Source organism: Ciconia boyciana, chromosome 9 (assembly GCF_034638445.1).
Source record: "Ciconia boyciana chromosome 9, ASM3463844v1, whole genome shotgun sequence".
NCBI classification, from domain to species: Eukaryota; Metazoa; Chordata; class Aves; order Ciconiiformes; family Ciconiidae; genus Ciconia; species Ciconia boyciana.
The window spans coordinates 46,622,990-46,636,117 of record NC_132942.1 but is presented as its reverse complement, the minus strand read 5'-3'; the positions used below and the strand labels follow the sequence as shown (position 1 = coordinate 46,636,117).

The window sequence follows — 13,128 nt, the reverse complement described above, 5'->3', positions numbered from 1 at the left end:
AAATAACCTGGTAATAGGCCCCTAGAGAGAAACAAAACAAAAACACAACAAAAAAAACCAAACCAAAACAAAACCCTGCAGTTTTGCAAAGTTTCTCCAAATACATTTTTCTTAAGGCACAATGTGTTCCAAACACAGAGCCATTTGACAATATTACTCCAGGCTTCCTAGCAGCTTTTGAAATTCATAGAGAGACTCCTTGAATTCTTTTTAGCATGGCTAGAGTAAACATCAACAGACTAATCTTCCTCTAGATTTTTATGGTTTTCAGGAATTAGTTTAAAAATATTTTTGTAAGACTCCGTCACTTACCTAAGATGACTACATCACGCTTCCATACCACCACACAACTGCTACTCTCTTAAAAGCAGATCATTACAAGTTCCCAAAGCAAAGCTGGAGTCTCACAGGCCCTCTGCCAATTCCAAGTGCACATTAACATTAAGAACTTACCAAAACGGGCTTTTTCAGATCTGCACTTCTTCCTACAAACACCCACAACAGCAGCATTATGCTTTCCCTCACCTTTTATTTTATACCCCAAAATGTTATCTGTTTAGCAAGCAGCCTTATATTACTATTGCATCTTGTCCATACAAATGGCATATCGCTCCACAAGGCTCATCTCAGATCAAACTTAGCACAAAAATTCTGTGGAAGGGACTTCATGAATACTGTAAATTGTTGGAAGCTTATGTCTGCCTGCGCTGTTCAGTTCTGCTTCCTAGCGCCCTCATTTGTTAGAGCTTCCTGAAGATCAGTCTTTTTACCATCCCATGAGACTGGGCAATACACTCCCCCTCCTCTTCATCCATGGATGCACACGACAAGAACTCCAAATGTAAAAGAAAAATAATTCTTTGCAGACCTGCAAAGAGAGTCAAGACTCCCTGCTCCACTTGATCTCATAAAATTGTGTCGTAGGTTGAGGTAGATGATGTCTTGACTGTAGAAGAGGTGCTCAGGTACTTCCTCAAGGCTGTAGCATGAAAGATCAACCATGCTAAGTCGCATAGACACAACCTGAAAAGAAGGAGGAAGAGCTGCAGCTGTGCAACAATTTTTCTCTGGAAGTCTAATGGAAGGCCAAAGAACGCAAGTAGTAAACAATCTGCAAGAACATGGAAGAACCCCCTTGCACCCACCAGGTAGAGTCCATGCAGGAAACCGAGTCTACAGAGTATGAGTTTAGGCCATTTACTACTATTGTTTCTGCAAGCCCCCTGACAAGGATGCATATCTGGATACCCACTAGGACAGACGGAAAGCCCTGCTCTGTATGTGCAACAGGCGCTGCCTAAAAGGTAGACCGTAAGAGAGCCACCTAATGGAGAAAACCATATCTTTGGCTGAGGAAACTGCTGAGAAAGCATAATCTCTGAGTGCCTTCCAAAGATGCAAGCAGCAACAGGAAGCAGTTGACTTTCCAGTTCAGACCTTTAAGGTTTACAGAACCTCTGCTTGGCCTAGCTCCTTCTTCCGACTTTCTTTTGTTAGCTTGTTCATGGTATAATATTGGAAACATAACCTGTTATGATGAAAAGGCTTCATAAATCATGGTTTTGCAACATTTCATAAAGTCTTTGCAAAGATCAGATCTCCTTTCATTAAGTATGCTTTGTTTTGAGGCCTGTGGTGCTTCATTCCAGATTTTATGACCTGCTTTATCCTGAACTAATTTCATATTTCATAATATTTTATTTTTATATATATATATATATATATATATATGAGGTTAAAGTGTGGCTCAGCATTAAGCTATTGACATCTAATTGTACTTTAATGTGGAATAAGGATGCAGCTCTGAACAAACTACACTTCCCTTGGTGACCTGTGATCTCTGTGTTCACTCAAACCTATCAGGGTAGCCCCATACCAGCCCAGGCCACAGTTTAGGCAGATTTGAGTACGGCAACAGGTGCAATTTATATGTTTCCATGGCTGTAAGTCAGCCTGTGCCTGGGATTTGTTCTAGTGACCTGTGATTAGCTACTCTCAATAGGTGCAGCGGGGGTGAAAAATATGCAGAACTACAACACAACATTGTTGCACAGGCAGAGAGAGAAGAGAACGCTAAAAGAAAACCTCTGTAGTCCTGAGCATGTAAGAAATTAAGAAAGCTGTAAAGTGTCATGGGTACTTTCTCCAGCAACATAGCTTCATCTCTGCCTGCATACCAAGCCTGCATCAGAAAACCCTTCTTACCACTGTACCCACCACCCGAACTACTGCAGTCTCCAGGGCCTCACCGTGGACGCCTGTCGGTGCCACCGCTGGCACTCTGCCAGCGTTCCAAAGGAAACGTGGTACGTTTGAGCTTGTGCTCCAGCAGATGTGAAAGCAAGTGTGTACTGCCGACGTTTCATCTCTTCCACCTGAAAGGGGAGAATTGCAAACAAAACAGTCTGCCTAAACTCCAGCAATTACAATGGATCTGGAGTCTAGGGTGAGGTATTACCGACTACCAGCAACATTACATTTTGCTGAAAACACAGTTGCAAAATTATGGGAGAGAAACACAGAAGTAAATCATGGAATCATAGAATAGTTTGGGTTGGAACGGACCTTTAAAGGCCATCTAGTCCAACCCCCCTGCAATGAGCAGGGACATCTTCACAGGTTGCTCAGAGCCCAGTCCAACCTGACCTTGAATGTTTCCAGGGATGGGGTATCTACCACCTCTCTGGGCAACCTGTGCCAGTGTTTCACCACCCTCATTGTAAAAAATTTCTTCCTTATATCTACTCTCCCCTCTTTTAGTTTAAAACCATTACCCCTTGTCCTATCGCAACAGGCCCTACTGGAAAGTTTGTCCCCGTCTTTCTTATAAGCCCCCTTTAAGTATTGAAAGGCCAAGTCCTTCTTAACATCTTTCTGCTAAAGTAGATCCAAGAAGTAATAATTTCCAGAAAGTCCATTCACAACATTGGCTACTAATGTGAAAGCAGAACTAGTGTCCCTTCATTTTATTAGCCTTAAGACTACTACCTAAGCAAAGCAAGTAGAAAGGGGTTGTACAACTCTCTGCACATGTTAATGCAGTAGTTTGTTACAAAAGCCTAGATCAACCTCTTGTGGATAATACCCATCATTATAATCCCTTCTTCCTTTCTAAGCCACAGGAAGCAGGCCAAAAAAAGTCTTACCTTCCCTCCAACGAGAGGCAAGATGTGCATCTTCCCTGTGTGGCTATCTTTCACAGAGGACACAATGAGGCACGTACCACAGAGAATTACCAAGCGCTCTGCCCACTTGTGCAACTGGGTCTTTCCTTTGCGTACGTTATAGACTCCAGAGAGCAGGATGCGATCTAATTGTTCCACTTGACATGGCTTTTCTGAAGAAAAAGGGGACATTAGCCTTTACTTTCCATTTGTTCTTCATTCTCAGCTGCAAGTACAAATAGCAACACAGCTGTAACATGCAAAATGAGTTATTGTAAAGAATGAATAAAGACAAGACAAGTTGCACTTTAAAAAAAATCTCAAGCAGAGGACAAGCAACTTCCTCAGTCAGTGCAGTAGTGTCTGATAAGCAACAACTGTACACCTTTCAGTACAACGTTATAACAGTTGCCATGTAGAGTGTTTTTAGTCTACAGGTAATTACAGCCCTTAGTGAACTCATACACTTGCCAAACATCCTTCATTCAGATGTAATAGAAAAGCAATTCCAAACTCTTGTTGAGTCAGCTGAAGTCACAGAAACAATCAAATAAGTGGCTTTTACTGGGCTTTAGAGGAAGGCCTGGAAAATCAGCTACAGAAGAAAGTTATTTCCCTCAAGATGATTGAAGTGAAAGGACTCGAGCACTGACTGTTATAGCTGTGCTGTGTGCACTGCTAGCTATGACTCTAACCAGCAAAGTAGAGCTCTACTTCAGCCTTCTAATACACATACACTTACTTTTAGGTCATCCTACCTCCTTGCCCCCCCCCCCCCCTTTTTTTTTTTCCCCAAGATAATGACAAATCTCCCAGATGCTTTTCAAGATTCTGTCCACTGTTTATACTATCTTACTGGCTAGGAAAATTTTCCAAACAGTCACTTAATTGAATACTTTAATGAACAGGAATAAGCCTGACCTGATGCACTTGTGAGTTCCAAGTATTAAGAATCTCCTCATATTAAATTTATCCTAAATAATCCCCAAGACAGATCCTGGCAATGGGTCCTTTGTTTTACTTAGGAAAGAATCAATTTTTTTTGAAGTTGCTACAGACAACTTCAGGACTGCTTCTGTCTTCAACTGTCCTGCAAGCGTCCTGATATCCATAAGCAGCCTGAACCTGCAGGTATTTATATTCCCCCACCACCGAAGTCAGACAGAGGAACTGAGTAGCCAACATATATGCCAGACAATGACAAAAACTCTAATGAGATCCGCCAGAAAAATATTCTCACTATTGGTTATGCATGCCCCACTTCCAGACACAAACCATACTCCAAACTTTTATTAGGAGCAAAAACTAAACCACTGACTAAAGTTGTTATACTTTAGTTTCTCTGTTAGAAAGCGGGGTCTTCAGCTTGCCAAATTTAAAGCATTGTCTTGATGTCTATATCAGGCTGAATTTAGCTGAAATATTTAGCTGTTTATTTACAACAGTAGCTTTGTTTCAGGGACATGAAGTTTGGCATAAGATGTCCTTTAATGCTGAGAAACTCTAATCATGCACAGAAAAAAATTGCTTGGATTTCACCAAGCTGAAAGACCAGCCCCAGACTTGTAAGAAAACAATATTATGGCACCAAAAGTGGTATCCTACTGACTGCCACAGCAGCATTGTTCCAAGCACCAGATATGACTAAGAAGCTACACCAACCCTCCAGTTTCCCTATCCTCTCTGAAACATCCGTGACACCTATGTCCTAGTGCTAAGGAAACATCCAGGGGCAACGTTCCATGACACCTATGTCCTAGTGCTAAGGAAACATCCAGGGGCAACGTTCAAGGACTTCTACTCTGAATCCTAGCTATTTCACAACTCCTCAAGCTATGTGTAAGAATGGTCTTAACCTCTAGGGACAGGCAAGTTCCTGTCCTGAATGTCCTGAGCTCCTGAGCTTGGCCTTAAATGTCACCGTGATCATGCTGAACTCCATGCTCCAATTAGCAAGCACAGGCTTTCCCATGTAGAGCAAGGACACAGGTCATCAACAGACAGAGCTATCACCTCTAACAGCACCTTACAAGTTACACAAGTCCAGCTACAGCAGAACAAGGAATCAAGATAATTCCCCACCAGAGAAAGTGTGTGACCCTCTACAATTCACATCTGTCACACCTGACAGATGAACAGTTTGATGTCCCTGGAGAGCTTCTTCCATTTGATCTGTTGTTGAAGCATGTAAAGACCCCGTAACATTTGGTCTCTGAGCTTGCCCCATCCAGCCTGGGTCACTGGCCTCCATTCTCCAATCGACTTCCATTGAGAGGAAGCCCTTCCCCCATTCTCCCAGCCAATCTAACACATCCTCTCTCCTCATAAATCTCTTGGGCTCCCACAAGTATCTTAACAGCCAGACTTCAGGAAGCATGCTTCCCTCTCACTGCTGTTTAATGTGAGATTTCTATTAATCCTCTTGTATTCTCATCACCTCAACTGGGCATACCCACTCACCATGCACCAGGGAAAGAAACAAACCCAATGTATCACATGAGAAAGGCAGACAGAAATGTGGGAAGAGAGCAGAGAAAATCCAAGAGACATCACCAAGGAGTGAAAAGAAATATGAAGGCTGCTCTCAACACTCCAGCAGATCCAGAGGGCGGCCACGGAAATGGTCAGGGGGCTGGAGCACCTCTCCTGGGAAGACAGGCCAAGAGAGCTGCGGGCGTTCAGCCTGGAGAAGAGAAGGCTCCGGGGAGACCTTTTTGCGGCCTTTCAATATATAAAGGGGGCTTATAAGAAAGGCGCAGAGAGACTTTTTACCAAGGCCTGTAGTGACAGGACAAGGGGCAACGGTTTGACACTGAAAGAGGGTAGATTTAGATTGGACGTAAGGAAGAAATGTCTTACGACGAGGGTGGTGCGGCACTGGAACAGGTTGCCCAGAGAAGTGGTGCATGTCCCACCCCTGGAAGTGTTCAAGGCCAGGTTGGACGGGGCTTTGAGCAACCTGGTCTAGCGAAAGACGGCCCTGCCCATGGCAGGGGGGTTGGACTAGACGATCTTTAAAGGTCCCTTCCAACCCAAACCGTCTGTGATTCTGTGAGTCTATGTACTATTTCTCTGGCTAAAATGCATTACTTCATCCCTTATGTTCTCACCTGCAGGCTTTGCAAAATTATCACATAATCCTCCCTAGCATTCCCTCTAATTCCTCCCCTACCTTTAAGACCCACTTCGTCAGCATTTGCTTTTACTTTCTTAAAATAGGTCTCTTGAACACTCTTCAATCCGCATACTTCTTCCTTCACAGCCTCCTTCTAAGCAGGACTACCCTCCCATGGTGACTGAAACTACTCAATTCAATCTTCTACCTACTTGCTTCCATGAAGTTGAGTCACAGTACCTGAATCTTTAGCAGTTCCTGCTTGACATAACCAAACTGAATTGCTCATTTTTTTCCTCAAAAGTTCTCTACAGCCCTATGCTTGGTGCCTCTCCTCCTTCCAGCTGAAGTAACTTCTGACTCCCTACTCCTTGCCCTATGAGTCCAGACTGTACGCATGTCATACTTCTTTCCTTCTCCATTATACTTCTACACTGTTTTGGCTGTTCTGCACACAGCTCCCGGACAAGGGGTTTGTCTCAGGTAAAGGGGTGGAGAAACTGAATTCTTATGATTCTATTTTTTGACACTGAATAAACAAATGATGGCTAGCAGCTTAGTCAGGCTACCCCACTCCACTATGCAAGAACAATTTTCCATTAAAAGCACTTTGATTTTTTTCTGAAATGCAAAAAAATACACAGGTGAAATATTTAAAAGTAATGAAATAATTTCATTATCAGCTTTCCTCCGCCTTATTTCTTTTATATTTCATCTTCACTTCAGTGAATTCCTTTCCTGACTGCTAGCACCATATGCCAAAGGGCCTACGACTATCGTTCTGTTGCTCCTTATGCACATGGTATCTTGCCCAAACCGATGCAATAGGCCACTCAGAAGTCTCGCTTCTGCAATGAAATGCACTGGGTTTCTAATGCACAGCCTGCAAAAAAAAAAAAAAAAAAGCTGGCGCTTTCACTCTGTTTACAGGCTGTGGAGGTATTTGACCAGGACCTTCCTTGTCCATATCCACACCCGTACACCTTTTGGAAATACAATCTTCAGGCACATCTAGACTGAACTGCAATATGTTTCTGATCCCATTAGGAGCTCTAAGGCATTTGTCGTAACACTGGAAACTAAAGACAACAGAGCAATCTTGCGGCTTCCTGCGGAGCTGTCTTTCCTCAAGCCTTAGATAGGATCAAGAGAGCTACAGAATTGTGGTTTTTTTCTATTAATCTTGAAAACTTGTTATTTTAAGAAATGCTTACTGGTACTTTGGGTGTTTGATGTAGCCATCTATAAACCCACTAGGTTGACGACTTGGGCTTCAGCTGAGTTCCACCTCATAGTTAAAGCTACAGGAACACCGACAGTGTGCACACACGTAATTTCTTACCACTGTAAAAGCGAATCATACAGCTGAGATCAGAGTTTGCTGCCTCTTCCTGCATTCTGACAGGATCATCAAAACCCAACCCAGCCAAGTAGTCATACACAATCTGAAGGGGTTTTTCTGTGGGCTCCAGCCTCCTGTCAAAACACACAAGAAAGTAGTTTGAGAATGCAAAAAAGATCAAACAAGTCTCACTGCAGCTGAAGTGTAAGGAATACTGACATACTGGTTGCTCTGCTCCTCTGAAAAGTTTGGCAAGCACGCATCCTTGTGGTCTGTGCTTCCTGCTTGTCAAGTAGCACTTAAGAACTGTAGCACTTGAAGAATTACATTGCCGAAGGGAAACAGAGAGGAAAAGCAATAGGCATAAGCCATACAATCCATGGTGATCATTCCATTCCATGGTTTAAGAAGCACCAGGAGGAGACAATGACAAGAAACAAAACCAGAAATACTGCACAAAAAGCAGACAACAAATAATTAAAAAACCCCTATGTATAATGACTGAAAGATATAAAAGAACTCTACTTAAATTTCTCTTCCAAATGCAGCTGGGAGCAAAGCATATAAGAATCCTCCTGAAGAATGCCTTCTAAAAAGAAAGAAAAAAGAAATTTCCCATTCTCTTTAGCTCTCATCAGTGCAAGATTCTCATGCTTGGTAAATTAACTCAAACATTACATTTAAAGAAAAGATGTTTTTAGAACTACAACAGATCATAGGAAGGATTCAGTGGCTAGCTTGAGTAAATGGCAATAAGAGAAAGTTCTCCTGAAACATCAGGTTTAGTATATTCAGAACAGAAAAGATGTTTTCTAATCCTCTCATCTCACTTCTTCCAGAGACGCTGAATTGTTATTTTCTGCAATAAAAATAACAGAGTTTCCCACTAAATTAGAAGTTTTACTTCAGGGGAAAAAATCTTAGTGTAAAAGATAAAGCACTGAAAATGTAAGATGGAAGTTAAAATAAATCGCTCCAGTGGTCCACTCATTATCCACCATTAAAAATCCTCATTTTTAATCTAAAAGTGCCTAGCTTCAGGTTATGGTCACTGGGACCTCAACTTGTCACCTAGTCTTTAAACAGGTGTTTATAAATCATGAGGCTAACCATTTCAAACTTCCTTTTCAAGATGAGGCTCACTGTGCTTTGAAAATTTTCTTGCAGTGGGGTGGGTCTACTTTGCCTCAAAATAATTTTTACCACTGATTTTTTTTTCAGCTTACCAACATTCTGTAAGCGCTAGCACCACGACTGTTCGCTGTATCCATGCACCGACTACAAAAAAAACGTACAGAGACTTCTTGCTTCTCCTCAACAGTATTTATATTCCTAGATCAAACCTGCTCTCGACTACTTGGCACATTCACTCACATCCCTTCAATCCACGAGTCCTCCTGAATTGCAGTTTTTGCAAGTTATAGTCTCCTTCCTCTCCTCTTTAGTATTTAGTACACTTGGCTTTTACAGAAATATATCCAGTGATACTGAAAAGCAGTGTTTTCCAGAGAATACTGTATGCTAAACCGTCTAGACCAAACTGTTGCACTGAATTCTCAGTACTCGTCACTCCCTCCATCCATGCAATCCTGAGTTGTTGCCTTTCTTTTAGTCGCAGATTATTAACAGAGCAACTGAACAGTGCAAGTTTACCTTTCTTCATTCAGACATACACTAACCCCCCATCCAAAAAAAAATGCTTACACTGAATAAGTTTCCAATTTGTAAGGTATCAGCCAAAGAGTTTTATTGGTTTGTGCATTGCTTTTACCAGTGACATCAGAACACAGAATGGTTTGGGTTGGAAGGGACCTTTCAAGGTCATCCAGTCCAACTCTTCTGCAATGAGCAGGGCCATCTTCAACTAGATCAGGTTGCTCAGAGCCCTGTCCAACATCACACGCTGCAACAAATGACTAATGCCTTTGGTGACCAAGCTTGAAATTTCAAAGCGTCAAGATCAAGTTTGTTCAGTAAGACCTGTTTTCTACTAAACTTTGTTGACTTGCATACATCATTTATACTGCATGTCTTAACGCAAGGATTTTATTACTGTATGTACCAAACCTTTCCGCTTCTTCTCAACTGAAGAACAAAAATATTTCTGGTTCTTTTTAATGATTATACTATAGTATTTCCGCTATTACTGACAGCTTTACAAATGCCATCTCATAATTAAGGCAGGACTGATTTCATAAAACATGCACCATTTACAAGTATCTAGTCATCCAGACTTCCTTTGTAGTCAACAGGACACACCTCAAGAAGTAAAATGACCTCAGATATTTCAAGCACATACATTGCAACTCTTTCACTTCACACATAGGACCTCTGGATCAGAAACAGGATTACTCTCAAAGTTATGGTCCAAAACAACAAAGTTTCTAGCCTGAAGAGACAACGTAGTTGACATACAGCTGATCCAGAAAACCAGTTCTTACCGCTCAATGTTTGCTAAGCCTGCTTAGGGCAACTTTGCTCCCTCCCTTTTTGTTTTACAGGGAAATACATCAGCTTGCTAGCCAGGAGGCTCTATGTGAAATAACCCCCTTCCTCTCACTTCAGAAATTGTCTCTTGGAGCTTCTACTGACTAATGAACTGATGTCAGGCCTTGCAGACTCTAGTCAGCCCTAAACATAATCAGAAAGTTACTGGCAAATTTCAACCCATAAATAGGCTTTATTTAACAAACGAGGGACAAAACCCTTGATCTGTATCTTCAAATCCACCCAAAGGATCACTCCCTGATAGAGCTGGTTTGCTTGGAAATCTGTCCCTATTCCTTCCTTGACTGGACTAGTAGGATTTAAATTTTAGTTCATGAAATATCAGCTGCCTTAACCAGTAGAAAACATTGTCTATTCATACCAATGTCTGTCACCAGTCATAATTTTTAGTTGATTTTTAGGAGTTATCCTAATTTTGTTAAGCTTCCAATGTGACTAAAGGCAATGTCAGCGATAGCAATTTGCTATGTACTGTAAGTATACTCCAAAACTCATACACAAGAATAATGTTCCTGCATCAATTTAAAGTTCAAGATGTAATCAGGTGACTGTCAGCAATGCATGCCATTGCTGCTGCTACTGCTGGTTTGTTGTGGTTTTTTGTGGTGATGCTTTTTTTAGATAGAAAAAAACATTTGGAAAACTGCCTTTTCTTTCTGCCCCTTCTTTAAATCAGTAAAGGAAAGGAAATAAAGAGCTAGCCAGCGTAGTTTAATGCAAATTCAGACAAATTTCAGCAGAAAGCACAATCCCTCCCCTTCCCGCCCTCCCCAGGCCTAACTATTCTCTTCTGGTATCCAAATCAGATGCTATGACACACATGTATGACAAAGACACAGTTTCTGCCATGTTCCTAATTATTTGTAATGCCTTTTTTGAAGAAAAAAATTTGTGAAAGCCAAATTCACCTAAACTTTCCAAAACAAATTGAACAAATGGTCAGAATTCACAGGAGTTTAAGGTATGTAATGCCAAATCACTGAGCTCAGATAATTACTGCTGTTCAACTTGCCAACAATTCAGTAGGGATATTTCTATCCCGTTACACTGACTAGAAAGCGAGTTTAATCTCCATGGCAAGTATGGCATCAAATCACACAAACCAGTAATACAAGTATTTAAGACTTTAAATACATACTTTTTCCAAAGTCAGTCCATCCATTAGCACTAGTAAAATGGAAATTAAATTTATGAACTTTTTAAAAAATAGGTTTTATCACCGACTCACTGTGGTTGGAACAAGCCCCTGGAGTGATCACCTAGTCCACCCCCCCCAAGCAGGGCCACCTACAGCCAGTTGTCCAGGACCTCGTCCAGTTGGGTTTCAAGATCTCACAGGAGACTCCACAAACTCTCTGGGCAACCCGTGCCAGTGCTCCGTCACCCTCACAGTGAAAAAGTGTTTCCTGATGTTCAGAGGGAACCCCTTGTGTTTCCATTTGTGCCCATTGCCTCTTCTCCTGTCACTGGGCACCACTGAAAAAGTCTGGCTCCATCGTCTTCATCTTTTTCCATCAAGTATTTACACACTTCGATAAGACTCCCCTGAGCCTTCTCCAGGCTGAAGAGTCCCAGCTCTCTCAGATGAAAGATGCTCCAGTCCCTTAGTCATCTTAGTGCTTCTTTGCTGGACTCGTTCCAGTGAGTCCTTGTCTCTCTTGTACTCCCAGAACTGGACACAGCACTCCAGGTGTGGCCTCACCAGTGCCAGCAGAGGGGAAGGATCACCTCCCTGGCCCTGCTGGCAACACTCCTCCCTAACGCAGCCCAGGTTGCTGCTGGCCTTTACCGCAAGGGCACGTTGCTGGCTCACAGTCAGCTTGTTGCTCACCGGGATGCCCAGGTCCTTCTCCACAAAGCTGCTTTCCAGCGAGTCAGCCCCCGGTGTGTACTAATGCCTGGGGTTGTTCCTCCTCAGGTGCAGGACTTGCCTTTTCACTTTGTTGAACTTCATGATGTTCCTCTCTGCCTATCCAGGTTTAGTTGCTTAGCTCTAATTGCATCAAATTTATGATGCCATCCACTTTATATCTTCAATGAGATGAGAATTCTTCTGAAATAATTTGGAGGGTCTATAAGCAAGGACCAGAGCCCATGCTTTCCAAAATAAAATGGAAAATAGCTTCCAAAACAAACAAACAACAAACAAACCCAAAAAAGAAAACAGCAGTCGAGAATGAAAATTCAAACAGTGCTGATCACCTGCACCACCACCAATCACTCTGACACTGCTCATCTTCTTGGAACTCCTGGAAAAAGATCCTAGTCCAGCTAAGATAGAGCTCTTCCTACAATCAGCATGAAAAGCTGATTTACGGAACGCTTTTTCTTTCCCTGCTTTGCGAGATGGACGTGAGACAAGAGATTGGTTCAAAAGAGCGTAATAGCATCAGTGCTCCTCTCTTTGCAGAGATTTCTTCAGTTCAAATGCAGGCTCTCAGTCTTTTTTAGGACCTTCTGTTGAGCTCTAGAAGCTTGGAGCCAAGCCCTTCTATATAAATGTAACTGAGGTTTACATTATCACTTAATTTTTTTTTTTTTGCTACATATAGCAGTGAACATGACACCAAACTTTCAAAAGAGGTTTCTGAGGTAATCTTGGAAATTACAAACCTGGGTATCTGTCTCCCATAACAGGCAAGCTACTAGAAACTGGAATAAATAATAGATTGCACCAAACAAAGCTGACTTCCAACACAGTAAACCCTGATGTATTCTATACCCTTCAGTGCAGAATCCAAGGAGAATATGAGAGATTTGACTGGATCTCCAAATACGTTGCCCAAGTCTCCCTCGACGACCCCTAGATTCCAATTATTCTGCTATTAAAGCCTTATGCTTGCCAGAAAACAGCTTTTCCAGCATGTGACCCATGGCTCAGGAACCATAAATGCTTGAATGTCACTCACAAAAAGAACACTTCACGTAGTCTGTATCTAGATTTCCTAGGAAAAAAACCCCACTCAAACATCACAATTTGGTTGCTGAATGGACTGAAG

General features: G+C 42.0%; 1 protein-coding gene across 2 annotated transcripts in view; it reads right to left on the bottom strand.

Annotated features, from left to right (window-relative positions):
• The window catches only part of PHLPP2 (PH domain and leucine rich repeat protein phosphatase 2), a 40,854-nt gene that overhangs the window by 23,053 nt on the left and 4,673 nt on the right, over positions 1-13,128 (bottom strand). Inside the window, exons 3-6 of one of the 2 annotated variants that reach the window (XM_072871761.1) lie at positions 7,622-7,755; positions 3,147-3,337; positions 2,250-2,375; positions 869-1,023 (exon numbers count right to left, since the gene is read on the bottom strand). In XM_072871761.1, coding sequence (XP_072727862.1) covers positions 869-1,023; positions 2,250-2,375; positions 3,147-3,337; positions 7,622-7,755 — 606 coding nt within the window. The remainder of the gene's footprint in view (positions 1-868; positions 1,024-2,249; positions 2,376-3,146; positions 3,338-7,621; positions 7,756-13,128) is intronic. The other variant, XM_072871760.1, reaches the window with a different exon arrangement.